Source organism: Vulpes vulpes, chromosome 9 (assembly GCF_048418805.1).
Source record: "Vulpes vulpes isolate BD-2025 chromosome 9, VulVul3, whole genome shotgun sequence".
In the NCBI taxonomy this organism is placed as follows: Eukaryota; Metazoa; Chordata; class Mammalia; order Carnivora; family Canidae; genus Vulpes; species Vulpes vulpes.
The window spans coordinates 92,410,205-92,430,982 of NC_132788.1; the positions used below are offsets into that span (position 1 = coordinate 92,410,205).

A 20,778-nucleotide genomic window follows, 5' to 3' on the forward strand; every position below is an offset into this window, starting at 1 on the left:
ATGATTAAGGAGGGTGGTGATGCCACAACTTCATGATAGAGGATTCCATAGCAGACTATGAAAAGTCAGTCTCCTTTTTCAAAGGTGGACCAAGCCAACACAAAATGGGCAGTGTTCCCTCTTACAACCTTTGCTCTATTCTCTACCCGAATAGTAGAGGCAAAGACCTTCATGAGAACCAGGACTAACTTCATGCTCCTCAAATTTTAGCCATTTTAGCTCCCGTGATGATAATGCCTCTCAGAGATGCTTTTGTATCTTTTATTGTGGGCTCCCTGGTTCTTGTTACCAAACAATTCATCAGCTCAAACTGCCTGATTCCCATACTGCCCCACATCTCACTCCATGTAAGAGTAAGATGAGCCCCATTCCCACTGCCAACCATAATTACAAAGAGCCCAGAATGCCTAGCTATCATCTAGTAATCAAGACTGATGGGCTCCTTCAGCTCCTGTGTCCCTCATCAGCAGTGGAGGAAGCCCAGCTAAAAGGCAAAGAAACAGCTCTGAGCCACAGAGTGAGAGAAAGTTCAGTATATTCCAAGTTCATGCCACCCCCAAAAGATGGAAACCATTTCACCTCCTCTGCTGAAGCCAATCCGGGATGGCCATACCCGAGGCCTGCCCCCTTCCTCCAGCCAGCAGTCTGTTGGACACAGCCTCCTTTGTTGCTACTGTCGATTCCTTCTTTACCAACAGGTTTGCGATCACTGCAAAAGGAGCAGACGTACTTCTATACCATTACTTTCAAAGTGACCCATTTGTGAACCTAATAGGAACCTCTGTCCTCTTGATTTACATTTGCTTCCTCCTAAGTATATTAAACAATATTTCTGAATGCCTGCTAACAATGCAACAGGCTTTTGTCATGGGGATACAGAGATGCCCCAGATCCAACCCTGTTAATGGGGAAGGACATGAGAAGGATAGTATGTCAACGGATGCTTATAAGACAGTAAAGAGCTCAGCTATGGATGTGGCACCACAAGACATCTCCTATGGAATTACATCAGAGAAAACACAAACCCTGCAGGGGCATCACCAAAAACGACAAAATCCAACAAGATGGCACATCTGAACTGAAAAAGCAGAAGAGGAAAGGGGCCACAAAGAAGTGAAAGAATACAATTTGTCCAGGAAAGGAATAGTAGGAACTGACAAAGGCTTCTTGGGCCAGACGGAAGAGCCTTGAACATCATGCTAAATCATGACTCTGGACTTCAACCTTCAGTCAAATGTCCCCCCCACACCACTCACCCCCGACTTCAAGCCTCCTCTAAGCCAGATATGCCTTCACAAAACAGTGAGTTTTAGGAGATTTCTGTTGACAAAGACGGTTTTGGTACCAGGGTAGAGAGTACACTAGAGGCTGAAGAACAGAGATTGGGAGTAAGGATTCCTGTTTGGAGGTGAGCTAGAAAGAGGGACAAAGCTTAATTAGGGATGTGGCGAGTAATGATACAGGGGATAAAGGAAGAAGATCGAGTCAGACCAGGTGGACCATGATGTAGCGATGTCACTACTCTGAAAAATGAACACATAGCAGGTTTAGCAGGACTGGACTCGAATGTAGTATGGGATATAATACCGAGTTAATTGTTTTTTTTTTTTTAATAAGATAGTTTTTTTTTTAATTTTTATTTATTTATGATAGTCACAGAGAGAGAGAGAGGCAGAGACACAGGCGGAGGGAGAAGCAGGCTCCATGCACCGGGAGCCCGATGTGGGATTCGATCCCGGGTCTCCAGGATCGCGCCCTGGGCCAAAGGCAGGCGCCAAACCGCTGCGCCACCCAGGGATCCCTGAGTTAATTGTTTTGGATGAGGAGCTTAACAGGTCTCCAAAAGGACATGCCCAGGAGAGATAAATGGAAATAGTGATTCTGCACTGAGAAAACCTAACTTCCTTGGGATGGAGTTGTGGGGACCTGTTAGCTTGTTAGTGATGGTTGAGGTCTTGGGTACCTTAGACAGTCTAGGACAGAGGGTGGAACAGGAAGAATTAAGGAGCACTAAGGGCAGAGTCCTGGAGAGTATCTGGAATTGCCCAGAAAACCAAGAGAAGCAGGGGAGAAGACTAAGAAGTAAGAGAACCAGTGTGATGTGATGGGAGCCAAGAATATAGAAGGGTGTTTTTCTGCATCCAGCCAACTCACTCAGGGCTAAGGTGACCTTCTCCCCACCCTTTTATAAAGAGTTTATTAATTTATTCATGAGAGACACACACAGAGAGAGAGAGAGGTAGAGACACAGGCAGAGGGAGAAGCAGGCTCCATGCAGGGAGCCTGACAAGGGACTCGATTCCAGGACTCCAGAATCACACCCTGGCAGGTGCTAAACCGATGAGCCACCCAGGGATCCCTGCCCCGCCCCTTTAAAAGATTTTATTTAGGGCAGCCCCGGTGGCGCAGCAGTTTAGCGCCACCTGCAGCCTGGGGATCCTGGAGACCCAGGATCAAGTCCCACGTCGGGCTCCCTGCATGGAGCCTGCTTCTCCCTCTGCCTGTGTCTCTGCCTCTCTCTCTCTCTCTCTCTCTCTCTCTGTGTGTCTCTATGAATAAATAAATTAAAAAAAAATCTTAAAAAAAAAGATTTTATTTATTCATGAGAGACACACAGAGAGAGGCAGAAACATAGGCAGAGGGAGAAGCAGGTTCCCTGCAAGGAGACTGATGCAGGACTTGATCCCAGGGCCCCGGGATCATGACTTGAACCAAACGCAGACCACTGACCACCCAGGTGCCCCTGTCCTTCTTCCTCTTAATTGACTCACTTTTTGGTTTAGCCCAGTATATTTCAAATTGCAAGAATGACCTAATGGGATGTTAATTGATTAAGTGGTCCTTCCTTAGCATTTTTCTTTTTTCTTTTTCTTTTTTTAAAAGATTTATTTATTCATGAGAGACACACACACACACACAGAGAAAGAGAGAGAGGGGCGGGGGGGGGGGGGGGCAGGCAGAGAAGCAGGTTCCATGCAGGGAGCCCGACACGGGACTCGATCCTGGGACCCCAGGACCATGCCCCCGGCCAAAGGCAGGCACCAAACCACCGAGCCATCCAGGGATCCCCCTTAGCACTTCTTAAGAATACAAACAGGGGCGCCTGGCTCAGTCGGGTGAGTGGCTCTTGTTTGGCTCAAGTCATGATCTCAGGGTCGTGGGACTGAGCCTTATATCAGGCTCCACGTTCAGTAGGGAGTCTGCTTGAGATTCTCTCTCTTCCTCTGCCCCTCCCCCTGGTTCCTGTGCATGCATGTACCCTCTCTCAAAATAAATAAATAAATCTTTTAAAAAAATTGCTCATCCTTAAGAAAAAAAATGCAAAAAAAAGGCTAGAATAAAAACACCAGAGTTTATTGCACACAGTAAGGAAATATTTTTATTTTTTTAAAAAGATTTATTTTATTTATTCATGAGAGGCAGAGACACAGGCAGAGGGAGAAGCAGGCTCCCCGCAGGGAGCCCGATGTGGGACCTGATCCTGGAACTCTGGGATCACGCCCTGAGCCAAAGGCAGACGCCCAACCGCCTGAGCCACCCATGCATCCCAGGAAGTATTTTTCATAAAGATTTCTTTTTCAGGTACTGTGGTCACTGAGCAAATAAGCTGGAATGCCAGAGCCCCAGACTCCATCAACCCTCCTCTAGGCCTTTCTCTATCAATGATCTTCCCCCATTCCCATGGGTACACATAACCTACCCTGGCTACTAGCTGCTCTTTTGCTTATCAACATATAGACCTGTTCAAGTCTCATCAGAACAACACCCTGCTTAAAATAATTTCAAAACCCCCCTCTCTGCCCCAAGACAAAGCCTTATTAGCATGGTGTTCAAGGAGTATGAACTTCTTGGGCAGCGCGGGTGGCTCAGTGGTTTAGCGCCGCCTTCAGCCCAGGGCCCGATCCTGGAGACCTGGGATCAAGTCCCACATCAGGCTCCCTGCATGGAGCCTGCTTCTCCCTCTGCCTTTGTCTCTGACTCACTCTCTCTCTCTCTCTCTCTCTCTCTCTCTCTGTCTCTCATGAATAAAAAAATAAAATCTTAAAAAAAAAAGGGGGGGGTATGAATTTCTTGAACTGGCCTCCATCAAGTTACTTATAACTTCTTCAAATGCATCATGACTTATCTCTTATCAATAGTGTATGCAGTTTCATCGAATTGAAATGCCCTCCCCTTCTCGACTGGAATTCTATGTCTGCCCTATGAGACACTGCATCACCTAAACCTTTCTTATTCAGTATTCAGACAGTCAAGGATAATATATGTCTTCTACCTATACACAATGGGTTATCAACAAATTCTACATAACCCTGCTAGGCTCAAGAGTCTGATCTCGATTAGGAATAAACACAGGAATCTAGAGATCATTTATGTCTCTCAGCAGCCCACCATTCATTCAGTGCCTATGTATGAGGATGGAGGTTCCCTGGAGAAAAAGCCCAAGACAGTGACATTCTTATCAGGTCCATAGGAGGTACAGCATTACTTATTAGGAGAGAAAGAGTTCCCAATCATGGCCACTCCAGTTGTGGCTTTGAGAAACTAAGCAGCCAGCCAAACTTCCATGCAAACACACATATTCCCTGAGTAATGCTAGGTGGTCAGAGGTTGGAATAAACCTCAGGCTCAAGGAGTTCAGAAAGAACCTGCTTCTGCTGACTTCAGCATCCCCAAGACAGAAAAAAGCAGCACAGCTGGAGAAGGAGACCGTTTCATCATTAGGCCCTAAGGCCTAGGCTGAATGAAAAGTTTCTGACTTACCTATCAGTTTCCCTGGAGTATTTAATCCGTTTCCTTTCTGGAGAGTCAAAAGATTGGAGCTTTTCTCTGCGATCATTTCCTCTTTCTTTAAACCTTCCCTGTTGGTAAGCAGAATAACAAATATGAAATTTCCATTTAAGGGGGTTGGGTAGTGGGGAAGCTTCGCTTTATTCCTTTTATTTCTTCTAACGTGAAGGGAGTTCAACTGTTAACTCCTGAATCTCTTGCTCCTTCATATTATTCTTCTTGAGAAAGCAGTGGCTTCTCTGATAAATTTGAAAAGATGAGGTGGTGTGCTTGACTCAATAGTTTTGTTTACCTCTTCTAAGGAGGTGCTGTCCGTAGGTCTCCACAGGATTCGTGACCATCACAGAAGACCTGGCTCGGATAGCAAAGCCTGTGGCTGTATAGGCTGAGTCTGCCTAATTACATGATCTAGGCAGCAAGTCCATTCGGCTCTACACTAAACTACTTCCTCCCACTTAACCTCTCATAGTAAAAGATGTTACTTCATTTTTTTAAAAAGATTTTATTTATTTATTAATGAGAGACAGAGAGAGAAAGAGAAAGAGAGAGAGAGAGAGAGAGAGAGAGAGGCAGAGACACAGGCAGAGGGAGAAGTAGGCTCCATGCAGGGAGCCTGACGTGGGACTCAATCCCAGGTCTCCAGGATCAGGCCCTGGGCTGAAGGCAGTGCTAAAATGCTGAGCCACCCGGGCTGCCCAAAGATGTTATTTCAGTAGACTTATCTAATACTCCTCCACTGATTTTAAAAGCTAGGCGGGAAAGAGAAATGTTATTTATTTGACCTATCTGGAGACCTTAAACTACCACCACCTTTAAAATACATGTATCAATTTTATTAAGGTATAATTTATACACAATGAAGTGCACCCATTTTAATGGTAGTCTGATGAGTTTTGATAAATGTATACACCATTTTTAAGGGCCTCTTCATTCTCTGTCTTCAGCACAGCCTATAAATTTCATACCAGTAAAAAGGGTTGGGGTCAAGGGAATAGCAGGTCATCAAAACTTACCTCCTGTTCTCTCCTTTCCAGATAGGCTAGCTCCTGCTCAGACTGTTTTATCTTCCGATGGATTTCCAGATTTTGCTGAGAAGAGATAAAGTTCTATGAGTACAGGTCTAGAAAAAATGGTCCTAGAAAATGCCTTTAAGCCTTTCCCAATAGCTGCTTTAGGATTGTGGCTCCTTGGACTGACCAACTCTCCTGAGTGATCACTGTACCATGCAAACAACAATTCCTAACTAGATTGGCTTTAGAATCACCAATGGGAATCCAACTTGTAATGCTGGCTTGTCACACAGATTAGTTATGTGGTGTGGCACAAGAGAGATCTTCATTCTACTTTTTTCCAAATGTAGAAAACAGGGGTGCCTGGGTGGCTCAGTCAATTAAGTGTCTGATTTTTTTTTAAAATAAATTTTTATTTATTTATGATAGTCACAGGGAGAGAGAGAGAGAGAGAGAGAGAGGCAGAGACACAGGCAGAGGGAGAAGCAGGCTCCATGCACTGGGAGCCCGACATGGGATTCGATCCTGGGTCTTCAGGATCGTGCCCTGGGCCAAAGGCAGGTGCCAAACCGCTGTGCCACCCAGGGATCCCTGATTTTTTTTTTTTAAGAATTTATTTATTTATTTGAGAGAAAGAGTGTGAGTGAGAACATGAGCAGTGGGGGGAAGGGCAGAGGGAGAGGGAGAAGCAGACTTCCCCACTGAGCAGGGAGCCCAATGCAGGGTTCAATTTCAGGGCCCTGGGATCATGACCTGAGCTGAAGGCAAACACTTAACTGACTTAGCCACCCAGGCGCCCCAAGTGTCTGATTCTTGATTTCAGCTCAGGTATTCTCAGGGTTGTGAGATGAAGCCCTGAGTCGGGCTCTGTGCTCAGTGGGGAGTCTGCTTGAGATTCTCTCTCCCTTTCCCCAGCCTGTCCCCACCAACCCCACGCTCTGTCTCTCAAATAAATAAATAAATCTTTAAAGTGTAGAAAACACGAAATTGTTTTATAGGTCTTTATCTAAAGTAAAAATTATGAGAGGGGAATCTGAGCACATCAGTGAAGAAAACTTTATTTTTTTAAGATTTTATTTTTATTTAGAGAGACAGAGAGCAAGAGAGAGAGCAAGCATACACGCAGAGGGAGAGTGAGAGGGAGAAGCAGACTCCCCACTGAGGAGACAGCCCAATGTTTGGGGCTCTATCCCAGGACCCTGAGATTGGACCCTGAGATTATGACCTGAGCCAAAGGCAGACGCTTAACCGACTGAGTCACCCAGGCATCCCTAGTGAAGAAAACTTAATGCCTACATGCTTTTCCTACCACTACCGCCATCACTACCCTCCGCCCCCATCCTCAGACACTATTCACTCTTTCAAGCCCCCAGAGAAATATGAAAAGGAGAAAGTCCTAAAAGAATAAAAATCTTAAAAAAAGGCGGGAGGTGGGGGTGGTGCCTGGGTGGCTCAGTGGTTAAGCATCTGCCTTTGGCTCAGGTAGTGATCCCAGGGTCCTGGGATCAAGTCCCACATTGGGCTCCCTGCATGGAGCCTGCTTCTCCCTCTGCCTATGTCTCTGCCTCTCTCTTTCTGTGTCTCTCATGAATAAATAAATAAAATATTAAAAAAAAAAAAAAAAAAAAAGAAAAGAGAGAGAGAGAGAGAACAAAAAGGATGCTCTGAGAGTCCTATATTCTTCAAGGGTCCAAACTTCTCAAGCAATGGCTCTATTACACAATACCCTCAGGCATATATAAGAAACTTAAGATGTCCAGAACAGCTTTTGTATGAATGGGATTCTCTGTATTGGATCACTGCGAGGAAAGGAAAAAATACTATAGTACACTTTCCACTATTCTGGGGTCACTTCATTTTGTGGATTCACCAGACTTCTGGCTCCTCTTTCCTGGCGTTAACCATCAGACAGTTGAAATCTATTACTATTCTTTTTAACTTTATATATCCTTTTATATTTTTTTAATTTAATTTTTTAAAAAAGTAAGCTCTATACCCAACGTAGGGCTGGGGCTTGAACTCACAACCCCAAGATCAAGAGTCACACACTCTACCGACTGGGCCAGCCAGGAGCCCCCAAAAGCTGAAATTTCAATGTGTCAGTCTCGTGACTCAGAATTCCAGATCAAAGGGACTTGAGAGGTGATCTGTTGTAGGATTGTCAGAAACTTCTTAGATCCCTAGGAACTTTGCAAAGCCTCCACAGAGGCAGCTGGGAGAAGAGGTATGCCTATTACCAAAAGCAGAGCTTCTCAGCTTTTAGCTATGTAAGACTTTGGATTTTATATTGAAAGAAAGTTTAAATCCAATCTCCTCACTGGCTCTAGCAACATCTGCTAGAGAAGGAGTGTGAAATAAATCACCCTATACTGAGAACATGAGTCTATCTAGGGGCTTTATTTGTCCAGAATTTGGCTGCTTGGTCAGTACATCTAAATAGGAAGACTGCAGGGGAGGATGAGTGTATGTCAGTTTACCACCCCAATAATAGATGTTGTGCCATGGCTCACAGCAGTGACTCCCCATGTGAAGAGATGGCACATGACCCACCTTCAGGGAAAACTACACAGTATCAGAACCAGCCAGAACAAGAGGAAGCCACCAAATACCACAGAAGAGAAGAGGCTTATCTGAGATCCAATCGTTAGGTTAATGGAAGAGCTATGGGGGAATCTCTGGGTGGCTCAGCAGTTTAGCACCTGCCTTTGGCCCAGGGCGTGATCCTGGAGTTCCAGGCTGTGTCTCCAGCACAGCCTCTGTATCTAGTGCCCCAGCCCCCGCCATGATGCTTGCCTTGGGTCTACACACTGCAGTTTTTTAATGTGGGCACAGCCTAATTCAGAGCAACTCATGACAAAAGATGGAGGAACAATTCATTTTGGTGGCTCAGCAGTTTAGTGCCACCTTCGGCCCAAGGCGTGATCCTGGAGACCCGGGATCAAGTCCCACATTGGGCTCCTTGCATGGAGCCTGCTTCTCCCTCTGTCTGTGTCTCTACCATTCTCTCTCTCTGTGTGTCTCTCATGAATAAATAAAATCTTAAAAAATAAATAAATTAAAGGTCAAGGCCCCTTCCCCATACCTTGTGCAGGTCTGAGAGCTGCTGGTGTTTGATCAGAACTTCTCTGTTGGGAAACTGCCTTCTGCAGAGCAGACAAGCCAGTTTATTCCAGTCAGTGAGTTTATCTTCTTCGTTTTCCTTCTTGGTCAGCTCCTCCCGCTGTGGGGGCTGTGTTGTGCGGGGCTGTGGAGGAGGGGTCTGCTCTTCCTCTTCCTCCTCCTCATAGTCACTGTCCCCTCCATATTCACCCAAGAGGCCGATGAGCGGATTTACCACCTTAGGCTGGAAGGAGAAGGTCAGAGATTAACCAACCTCAACCTATACTGAGAGGCCTGTTTTCTGGATATTCTAATATGGGTATCTCATTTCTTCTCTTTTAGTTTGAATAATGAACTGGGCTCAAAATAGGCCCACTGACCATACTGCTCATTTCTCACATGGAAGCAACATGGTTCAAGCTTGGCTTTTCTCATTAATTGCTGAGATAAATCAGAAAGATTCCCTTAAAGTGACTCTAGCAAAAGAATAGTGGAGAGGAAGAAGGGAAATGGGAACTGAAACAGAGACAGGGAGAATTAAGTTACAAGTTTTAAGAGGAAGAGACAGCAGCAACCCCCCAAGTGACCATAACCCATGGAGAATAGGAAAAATAAACTTTATTAAGACTACAGTAACCTCTATAGTAAAAGAGATTTAGCAGGTGGATTAAAAGCAAATGAAGAATAAGCTCTCAGGTAGACATTCAGCTCCTGAGTGAGGCAAAGGCATGGTTAAGCCTGATGCTACAGTGAATTGAGCTAGTTAACACGGCACAGGCAGAGTATTTCTCAATAGTTTATAGGAACCATGAAATAATGATGCATGGCCCTTGGCCTGTGATCAACTGAAATAAAAAATAAAACATGGTCACTATTACTATATATTTATATTTAATCAGAATCACCTGTGATTGGAGGAGACCATCACTTTAATACACCTAAAAAAATGGGTACCAATTTTAGCATTTTTCACTTTGGCCAAGCAGGCAAACTATAAACACGACCATGCACACATTCCATATCTCAACTTCTTATGCAGCAACAAAAGGCAGGAAAAATCAGGGCCATGAAAATGAGTTTAGAAGAGAAAGATTAATAAGACTAAGATTAAAACTTAAAAAGGGCTAGGCATTCCCTTGTCGATGGGAATGGTGGAAGATACAATGAAAGAAAACAGAAAGTAGCCTTGATTCTCCATTTATATTCCTATTACCAGACAGGAACGTTTATCTCATGCTCATACTCAAGAAAAGTCCTTGTTTGTGAGATAGAACAAAAGGACCCACACCAAAGTGAAGCATCAGCCTTTGAACTTCCCTTCCCATTCAGAATCAGAACCAGAACCAGACCCAGGCCCAGGCCTTGGCTTAGCCTTACTGGTGGAGGACTCTCTTCCTTCTTCACAGTGGGTGGCAGGGGCTTCTTAAAGACATCCTCTGGGGGCGCTGTCCCCTCACTGGCATTTTCCTGAAACTGATTAAGCCCATAATTCTTATGTGATACTCATAAAAGCTAGGTTAAGAACTCTGTTGAAATTAATTTGATTTTCCAAACCTCCTAATTTATGAAATATCCAAAATGTTATGATTTCAAAATAAAAATCCTTTGAAAACATAACACTCAGTATATACTGAATGATCACTATATGTCAGGCACCAGATGAGATATTTATATGCATTACTGTCCTCAGCCTTTAACTACAACCCTCCCAGATACACATTACTATCCTCATTTTACAAATGACTGGGAATACAGTCAGAAATAAGTGACAAAAGCAGAATCCACATATTAAGCCAACAAAACTCTGAAGTCTAAGTTCTCAGAAATACAAACATATTTTCTCTCTCTCTCTCTGAATCTCTAGATAAACAACCAGTAATATTAGAAGGGGAAAAACAGACAAGTTACAAATTGAGACAGAAGCAAATTCATCCATTTCCATTAATGCATAAATTGGTGCCAGGGAAAATCAATATAATTCTTTGAAAACTAATTTGGCTTTATGTCAGGAGACAGCAAAATATTCAAAATCTTCCATTTTGAAAGTTTATCCTAAGGAAGTAATTTAGAAGGAGAAATAAAATGCTAAATGATGCATATTATAACAGAATAAGACCAGAAAGAAAAGAAAAACAACGCAAGAATGATGAAGAAAATAAGGGTACAGTTTTGTGTTTTTACCATACAAGCATTAAAATAATAAAGAGCATTATTGAGCCATGGAAAAGCTATTTATGATCAAATATAAACTGAGCAGAGAATACAGAATGGTAACCCCTGCTACAATTACACCTACAGATATGTGTATAGAGTCAAGCACTGAAGACGGAGCACAGGAAAGTGAAACTGTGTGGAGCCCACGTGTTCGGTTTGAGCTGAGTCACTTTGTTCTACCATCCACAGGTTTTGCATTTGTGAAAAATTTACTACCAGCTGTAAGAGGCAATGGGATTGCCTGTTTTTATTTTTTTGTAACTTGACACCTCAACCCTAGATCTATGACTCCTTTATTTGAATCTGTAATTATCTAGTAAAGAGCAGATTCACAAGTCTTCTTACCCTTGTCACTCCTCGGTCTTTTTTCTCCTTGCCATCTCTTTTAGATGCTTCCTTCTTGCTACTTGACTTTCCTTGACTAGAGGACTTCTTTTCCTTGATCTCTTCTTCTTCAGGTGATCCAGGGTCCTGGGGCACATAGACTTCTTGCTGCAATATAGTTAGAAACTGTTAAGTCTACAGGATGTCTCACTTTCCCAGTTAATTTGAGGCCTAAGAAACAAGTTTCCTACTAGGAGAAACAACAGCTCTCTCCCTCGCAAGCCTAAGAAGAGACCAAATCAAACAATTTTGAAACCCACTCCAGAGGCCAGGACACATCCAGACTACTCACTGTTCATTTTTCCAAAGCAGCACTGTTCTTACCTATAATGCCATGAAGCACTGATTTTCCATATAGGCAATAGTTAACAGAAAAGTCATCATCTTTATTTTTTAAATTTTATTGTTTTTAAAAAAATATTTTCTTATTTATTCATGAGAGACACAGAAAGACAGAGACATAGGCAGAGGGAGAAGTAGGCTCCTCGCAGGGAGCCTGATATGGGACTCGATCCCTGGACCGGGATCACACCCTGAGCCAAAGGCAGACGCTCAACTGCTGAGCCACCCAGGCATCCCAAGGTCATCATCTTTAAATCCTGAATGAACACAACTCAATATAAGATGCAGACTTTAAAAAAACACCAGACTAGACATGAGATACAGATAATATAACAGAGCAGCTACCAGGAATGGAGAAGTATTTAGAGTTCCATAAGATTTAAACTTTTCCACTTTTTATGTAATGAGCAATCAGAAAATCCAGGGAATAAAATCTTCAAAGTAACAAATTATAGGTACTTTTCTCAGAAGAATCATTGACAAGGTCAACAAACCAAAAACTCACCTGGGTGTTGGGGTCATAATAAGTTCCTGCCAAAGGGTCGTAATAGTAGCCAGTAGCAGAATCATATATGTAGCAGTCAGATGATGCTAGTGGGAATAAAACCAAAGCCAATATTAGTCCCTGTCCGGTAAAGTCCTGGCTGGGGACTCACTGAGAACAACCCAACAATGGGGCTGGCCAGCCCAAACAGCTGCAGAACCTGTAGATGGTGCTCTCTCTGAATGAGCACCCCCCAGTCAACAGTATCTCTTGCTAACATGGTGATCACAAAGATTTCAATTAATGAGTAGTCAAGCGAAAAAGAGCAATAGAAATAAAACAAGTGACTTACACTGTTGTCCTTGTCGATTTGTATCTGAAGACCAGTCTGAATTTCTGCCTCCTCCTCTCCTATCTCGGAAATATTTTTTACCCTATCACAGAAAGGCTAGTTAAAATTATGGAACTTCTGATAGCTCTTAACTTTAATAGTCTCCTACTGGAGGGAATTCAAGATCACTCTTTCAGGCACTTACTTGACAGAGCACTTCCCAACTGCTGAAGCCTACCTGATAGTAGTGCATGTGGTCAGAATGGTCCCCAGAATCATTTCTGCAATAAATAATACAATACATCTTGAGTCTGCTACAAAAAGCCACTTGAGGATTGCCTAATCACACAGATTTGCCAAGAAACTTTCTTTCTCCCATTTTACAGGGAAAGAAACTGACCCAGAGCAAGCAGTTTTGGAAGTAAGTACAGAGAGTCCTACAAAGCCGCTACTGAAGCAAAACAGCAAACAAGTTGAGGGTGCTAGAGCAAGATCTGCCCCATCCCTGCAAGCCTGCTTCTCTGATGCGGCCATTTCCTAGTTACCACTCCTGGGTCAAGATAAGTATAAGAGTAAAGAGAAATTAGATTTCCCAGGGCCAAGGAGGTATGAACAGGGTCAGGTGAGTAGGGAGTAAGGACAGTATTTTCTTAGGATTCCAAGAGGCAGAATGTATTGAGATTTTTCTGCACATCCAAGACTATATCATCATTTGGGACCCAAAGACACCAGGGAGTGAAGAGGGAAGGGACTAAAGTACCTAGTACTGCTATTTAAGGAAACAAACAAAAACAATAAAAAAAGACAACTAGAGTCAAAATAAGGCAAGTTTCAGAAAAAGAAAACACACACGGGTATCTGAAGAAACCCACACGAAGGTATCATGTCTTACTATCTCCACCTTTTAGGAGTTGACTCCCTAAAACCTGAGTAGGGGAATCATAAAGAAGCCCCACTCCTCTGCCTTACCTTCGTTTTCCAGTGGCCAAGTTTACAGCTACCATCTTGCCATCAATACTAAATGGTGGATCAAGGTTCTGTAAGATCTTCACTACACGAAGAGCTTCCTGGGAAACCAAAGACATGGTTCAGCATAAAGAGAGAAAAGGCCATGTCCTGTTTTTTTTTTTGTTTTTGTTTTTGTTTTTAAAGATTTTATGTATTTATTCATGAGAGAGACAGAGAGGCAGAGACATAGGCAGAGGGAGAAGCAGACTCTCTGCAGGGAGCCTGATACAGGACTCGATCCCAGGATCCTGGGATCATGACCTGAGCCAAAGGCAGATACTCAAACACTGAGCCACCCAGGCACCCAAGGCCATGTCCTTTGAAAGAGAACTGAACATGGATTTTCCTTCTCAAAAGAAAAACTTACTGAACATTATATTCTGGTTGTAACTGTAATAGTAAGAGCACACTGGCAAAAAAAAAAGGTAACTCTTGATGAAGGGTTGATCAGAATAGTGGTCATAGTAGTCATCAGTTTCTGGTATTGATATCAGAAACTCAAATCCTCTTCTTTTAGGCTGCAACTGTCATCGCATCAGATCCAGTTTACAAAGTCCCTTGTGATTTCTGAGCATGAAATCTAAAAAATACCAATGAGGGGCGCCTGAGTAGCTCAGCCAGTTGAGCATCTGACTTCAGCTCAGCTTATGATCTTGGGGTTCTGGGATCAAGCCCCTTGTCAAATTCCCTGCTCAGCAGGGAGTCTGCTTCTCCTCTACCTCTGCCCCTCCTCTGGCTCCTGCTCTCTCTCTCTCAAATAAACCAGTAAAATCTTAAAAAAGAAGAAGAAGAAAGAAGAAAGAAGAAAGCAGAAGAAGAAAGAAAGAAAGAAAGAAAGAAAGAAAGAAAGAAAGACCAATGATTTCCTTACTAACTTCATGTTACTTCAATAGAAAGGGGCCCCACAACTAAAAATTCAAGCCACAAGTATCTCTTAAACAACTTTTTAAGGAAAAAGAGGAAATGTCCTGTTACCATCAAATATAAAACCATCTATGGCTGAGCAAAACAAATGTAAGAAACTAGAAAATTTACTAAATCTTGGAAGGTTCATTTAGTACACAGATTCTTCACAAGTAAGTAAGTTCTCATGTTATTTTGACTGGATGTTGCAAATGCCACAAGACAAAACCAAATTGGGAAAACAGAGTTCTAACTTTCAAGGGCAGTCCCTTCCTCTGAATGAGCATTAAACCCAAAGGGAAAAAACAAAAGGGTTTTTGATACCAGGTAGCACATGAGAATTCCAATGATAAGGAAGTCCTTCAAACCTTCTTGAGATTTTTACAGCCAGCTGTCCTTGGCCATTCCAAGAGAGAGGAAACTTACTGCATGGGAGTCGAGGTCAATAAAGCCATAAGTATGGCCCATGGGGCCAGTTCTGTTCTTGATGATACGGACATTGGCAGTAGTAAGGCGGACGTAGGGCTCCAACACTTCCACTATGACCTCAGGAGGAGTGGAACGGTAGATACGCTTTAGCATGATGGCTGCACAAACCATACATAAATGGGGGGAGCAAGGAAAGAGACAAAAGATTCATTTTCAAAGCCCTCAGAGCTTGACTTTTTTTTTTTTTTTAATTGCAGATGTTATTCTGCTCTAGCAAGACTGATTCTATAAAATAATGTTGGGTAACATAATTAAAACATTTCTTCACCAATACTCAGAAATCTAAAATGATGCCTTGATGTATTTGAATAGCAACTTGCTATTTCGAAGGATGTAAATTCCTTTGACTTGTACAGCAAGGCGAGTAGAAAGCAACAGCCTCTATAAGCAGGCTGAGCAGTTTTATTAGGGTGGAAAATACCTGGTCCCTAGCTGCAAAACAGGCCATCTATATTTCAACTGCAGTGGTCAGTTTGGTTCGTGCCTTGACAAACCACTTACTTTTGCTCTCCCCATCCTGGCGTGTCTCCCCAGACCATGACTCCTTCTCTCGGTCTCTTCGGAAGGTGAGTCCTTCCCTTCGAGGAGGCAGATACCTTTCTCCTTCTCTCTTTTGATGTCCCAAGCGTGGTTCTTGTCCTTCTTCCCGCTTCTTGGGTTCAGGTTCCTTATCAGCTGACCTCGGGGACTGGTTGGGTTGTTTTTCTGATGGTGCTGGTATGGATGTTTTCTGAGGCTGAGGATAGGTTATTAATTCTTGCTTGGCCTCTGTCACTAGAGGAACAGAAACAGAAAGAGAATCTCCAGCAGGTTTCATTCAAAAGATACTACTGCTGTGATTCCTCCTTACCTGCTACCAAATACTCATACCAGAATGCTTTTAATAGTCTCAGAAATAACTACAAAAAAGTCCTCCAACAGATTCTAAGCCAGGCCAATGAGATAGCACATGAAATAGTTCAAAGAAACCACTCAAGTATTTAAAATATTTCATCTTATGAGCTTTCTATGACTTCCCAAACATATAAATGTAAGAAATCCTTCATGAGATGCTAGGCTTATTAAAACCAATGATAAGAACATATTTGGGGACAAAATTACCCAAGTATATGATCTTTGCTGTAAGTTTGGTAGAAACATACATCCCAAATGTACATGTCTAGGGGTGTTGCTTCTTCCAGTATTGTGGTACTAAGATAGCTGTCTCATATTTTGTAAGGCCATGGGTCCCCTCTTCTCTGGGGAAGCTAACGCTAACAGGCCTACCTGCATATAGCTCATTCATATGTAAATAATTATAATGAGCAAATGTCCTTCAAAAAATAAAGGATTCATTTCAAATCTGTTTCCACAGCAGGACAATTTGTCCAATTAATTAGGAACATATTTTTGCAATTAATTCATTCTTGGAGGGTTCACAAGAAGCCCTGTAGCTCAAAAAAAGACTTTCTATAGAAGCAATGTAGAGATTACTCAACAGCAGCAATAGGTAATTAGTGAACATTTGTTTTACCTATTTTCAGGTTAAAGCTTTTCAGCCCTCTTAGTGGTATAGTGGTATGGTGCTCAAGGATTTTTATAAACCAGCCATTCATTTGTTAGAATATATTGAGAAAGAAGTCTTTCCTTTCTTTTCTTTTTTTTTTTTTTTTTAAAGATTTTATTTATTTACTCATGAGAGACAGAGAGAGAGAGAGAGAGAGAGAGAAAGAGAGGCAGAGACACAGGCAGAGGGAGAAGCAGGCTCCATGCAGGGAGCCTGATGTGGAACTCGATCCCGGGTCTCCAGGATCACACCCTGGGCCGAAGGCGGCGCTAAACCGCTGAGCCACCCAGGCTGCCCAAGAAGTCTTTCTTCAGGGGAAAAACCCCCATAATGTTCCCTAATCTGAAGTAATACAAGCTAAAAATCTAAGTTATTTACTTACCTTCTCACAGGTTGGTTTGGTCTCTATAGTATCTAGAGCCTTCCTTAAAGATTTTCAGAACACCTGCTTCCCAGTCCTCACTAGAGAGTAGAGTCTCCACTACAGTCCAAACCCCAGCTAAGAAACTCTTCATAGACATACTAAGTCCTAAACTTGGAACAAACAAGTCCTTCAGAAGGCTACCTAGATCCCTACACTGAACTGTATTTTATAGTTATGCCCTAACTCTCCTGAGGGGTAATATCAGAAACAGGCATATAACAATCCTTGCTATAGGACTGTTGTTATAGATGCCTTTGACAGAATCTTCAAAGTTGACTACACCTAAAGGGTCTCTGGAGAATTTACTTAAAATTAAGTGACTAAGAAGCTGGTAGGTTTTTTTCTTTATAAAAACAACATATTCCCTCAATCCTGATTATTTTTCTCTTGTTCATATTCTTACTGTTATTTTTTAAAATATTCATTCATTCATTCATTCATTCATTCATTCAGAGAGAGAGAGAGAGAGAGAGAGAGAGAGAGAGAGAACTGAGAGGCAGAGACACAGGCAGAGGGAGAAGCAGGCTCCATGCAGGGAGCCCAACGTGGGACTCGATCCCTGGTCTCCAGGATCACACCCCGGGCTGCAGGCAGTGCCAAACTGCTGCGCCACTGGGGCTGCCCTTTTTACTGTTATTTTAACAAATATTTTTCTGTTGAAGATCCTGAAATATTTATATAGAGTGTAAGTAAGAAAATAATTCCAATAATAGATGATTCCCAATAACTCTGAAGCAGTAGAAGATAAGGGTCACATGGACTAATGCCAAGGAGACTCTTTCTCAACTTAACATCCTTAAATATATTCTAAATAACAGTACTATTGACCTCTGGTCAGCTGCCCACATAGTTCCCTCAGTGTGAGGATCCAGCAACCCATCTCCTTCCCCTGGTGGAGCTCTGAGATTCAGTATCAGTCATTAAGAGGTCGTATGAATTTAGAGATCACATTGTACTTTTAAGAACTTTATAGTTTAACTTGTATTTAGGAGTGACCACTCTTAAAAACCAAAGAGAGCATCAAATTTGTTTTGCTCAGCACATAAAAACTACCAACATCACCTCTACCACCACTTACCTTCCCTTGGGCACTTGCAGACTGAACATGAAGATCGGTGTCCAGCTACGCTGGCCTTACACTGCATGGGAAAGGGAGAGACTTCAATTTGACCAAAAACATTTTTAAAAATCTTATGTATATGCAACACAATAGCACCTGCCAAACATGAAGGAAATAAGCCATATCCCAGATCACTGTAAAGCCTAACAAATCTGACTTCCTGCCACTCATCGGAGCTGGCAGACAGAATGTGGTGAACTACTCTTTGAGAGTAGCCTTCTAACAGGGTACCTGCACATGGGAGCAGCCCCAAATGCCTTTCTCCAAGACAAGGATATCTACAGGAAATAAACTAAACTATGAAAACTGGACTGTTTAATGGTTTATAGGGTACTATTGTTCCACAGCCATTGCTACTCACAGTCTGCATCCAACATTTGGTTCTGCACTGCTTATGACAGCCCTATTCAGGCTGGGTTGGAACTGACAATTCATTATTAACTCCCCTTTCTCAAACATTTATTTCAAAAAGGGACAAGGAAAGAGGAGGAAGATATATAAGTAGTGCCTTTGGCAGCTCTTCTGAGGACCTTAAAAGGAAAAGGAACATTCATTAGCCCAAACAAGAGAAGAGATACTGCTATGTGAATGTAGTTCTTGTTTGAACCTATGAATAAAAAGGCAAGCATATTGCCCAACTCTAAAGATGCTGAACTCTTGCCAATGAGTTTCTAAGTAGTATGAGAGCTGACTGGCAGGAAACCAAAGAACAGGAACTGTGAAGAAAAGGCTGCTATTTGATTAGGGCTTTGTAGGGTGAATAAGGAGGGTATGACAGACACAGGAGAACAATAACCACCGTAGAGGCTAATGAGTAAACAGTACACATCAGGTACCAGGCCTGTTCCACAAATTGTCGCTTAAGTGATTCAGACAACTAGTATCTTCTCATTTTGTAGAAGATGAAACTGAGGCCTAGAGAGCATAACTCAAGTAAGATCATTACAGTTGATTATTCCTTGTTCCCTTCTCTGTGAGTGGATCTTACACACAGACCTGCCTGTTGTCAAGTGACTGTGATGTCTCCCTGCAGGGTGAGTGCACTTCTGTCTCTAGTGTCAGCTTTGGTCACGTGTCTTGCTTTCACCAACAGAGAGTGTGAGTGAACATGACTTGTAGGGGCCTGGTAGAAGATCTAAGAGCCATTGCTTGGAAGAACAAGCCTCTTATTCTCTCCCTTATTCAGGGGGGATAGCAGTGCCACACTGGGACTACTCGTTCTAGCTGGGTCTCTGAATGAGAGGCCATGGAGCAGAACTGAAGCAATGACTCAAACATGTAACATGTACTTCCAAACATGTAACTTAAATAAAGAATATGTCTTTCAATTTAAGTCACTGGGATTTGGAGGCTGCTTGTTACTACAGAAGAGTTTTAAGTGGTGGAGTCAGCATCCTAACCTTGGTTTAAGTACCATAATGTTCACCTATTTCAAATGTTGAAATTTTTTAAAAGATGTATTTATTTGAGGGAGGAAGGGCAGAGGGACAGATCGAGAGGGAGAGAAACTCAAGCAGAGTTCCACACTGAGCGTGGAGCCTGAGGTGAGGCTTGATCTCATAACCCTGAGATCAACACCTGAGCCGAAATCAAGAGTCGGATGCTTAACCAACTAATAAGCCACCCAGGTGCCCCTAATGATTTCCAGTATATGTAGGAGTGCAATCAACACCATAATCTATTTTTTTTAAGATTTTATTTATTTATTCACAAGAGACACACACACAGAGACAGAGAGAGAAAGAAGCAGAGACACAGGCAGAGGGAGAAGCAGGCTTCATGCAGGGAGCCCGACGTGGGACTCAACCCAGGGTCTCCAGGATCATGCCCTGGGCTGAAGGTGGCGCTAAACCTCGGAGCCCCCAGGCTGCCCCTCAACACCATAATCTAACTTTAGAACATTTTCATCAGCCCAAAAGAAACCTGATGGAGTCATTTCCCATTCCTACCATCAGCCCTATGGAATAGTGCAATAGAAGGTATTTTGTGTCTGGCATAATGTTTTCAAAGTTTATCCCTGTCTTAGCATGTTGCAGTACTCTTTCCTATCTATCTATCTATCTATCTATCTATCTATCTATCTATCTATCTACCTACTTTATTTGTGAGAGAGTATAAGCAGGAGGGGCAGAGGGAGAGAGGGAACCTCAAGCAAACTCTGCGCTGAGCACAGAGCTCGATGCAGGGCTCAATCTCATGAGACTTCAAGATCATGACCTGAGCCAAGAGTTGGAGACTTAACTGCACCACCAGGGCGCCTCACTTCATTCCTTTTTTTTTTTTTTAAGATTTTATTTATTTATTCATGAGAGACACACACAGAGAGAGGCAGAGACACAGGCAGAGGGAGAAGCAGGCTCCATGCAGGGAGCCCGATATGGGACTCGATCCCAGGCCTCCAGGATCAGGCCCTGGGCTGAAGGCAGCACTAAACCGCTGAGCCAACCAGGCTGCCCCACTTCATTCCTTTTAATTGCCAAACAGCATTCTACTGTATGGCTGTACCACATGTTGTCTATCCATTCATCAGTTGATGGATATTTTGCTGTTTCCACTTCTGAGCCATTACAAGTAATACTGCTACATATATTTTTTAAGGTGGTGCATTCCACATCAGGCCAAAGGTCACATATGCA

At 42.8% G+C, this 20,778-nt stretch overlaps 1 protein-coding gene across 13 annotated transcripts in view; it reads right to left on the bottom strand.

Annotated features, from left to right (window-relative positions):
* Positions 1-20,778, bottom strand: part of RBM6 (RNA binding motif protein 6) — a 121,969-nt gene that overhangs the window by 397 nt on the left and 100,794 nt on the right. For all 13 annotated transcript variants that reach the window (XM_025987697.2, XM_072722265.1, XM_072722268.1 and 10 more), the window contains 13 exons: positions 18,101-18,161; positions 15,554-15,826; positions 14,990-15,150; positions 13,622-13,719; positions 12,891-12,933; positions 12,674-12,755; positions 12,343-12,428; positions 11,457-11,603; positions 10,275-10,370; positions 8,881-9,141; positions 5,802-5,876; positions 4,762-4,859; positions 580-709 (listed from right to left, as the gene is read on the bottom strand). In XM_025987697.2, coding sequence (XP_025843482.1) covers positions 580-709; positions 4,762-4,859; positions 5,802-5,876; positions 8,881-9,141; positions 10,275-10,370; positions 11,457-11,603; positions 12,343-12,428; positions 12,674-12,755; positions 12,891-12,933; positions 13,622-13,719; positions 14,990-15,150; positions 15,554-15,826; positions 18,101-18,161 — 1,611 coding nt within the window. The remainder of the gene's footprint in view (positions 1-579; positions 710-4,761; positions 4,860-5,801; positions 5,877-8,880; positions 9,142-10,274; positions 10,371-11,456; positions 11,604-12,342; positions 12,429-12,673; positions 12,756-12,890; positions 12,934-13,621; positions 13,720-14,989; positions 15,151-15,553; positions 15,827-18,100; positions 18,162-20,778) is intronic.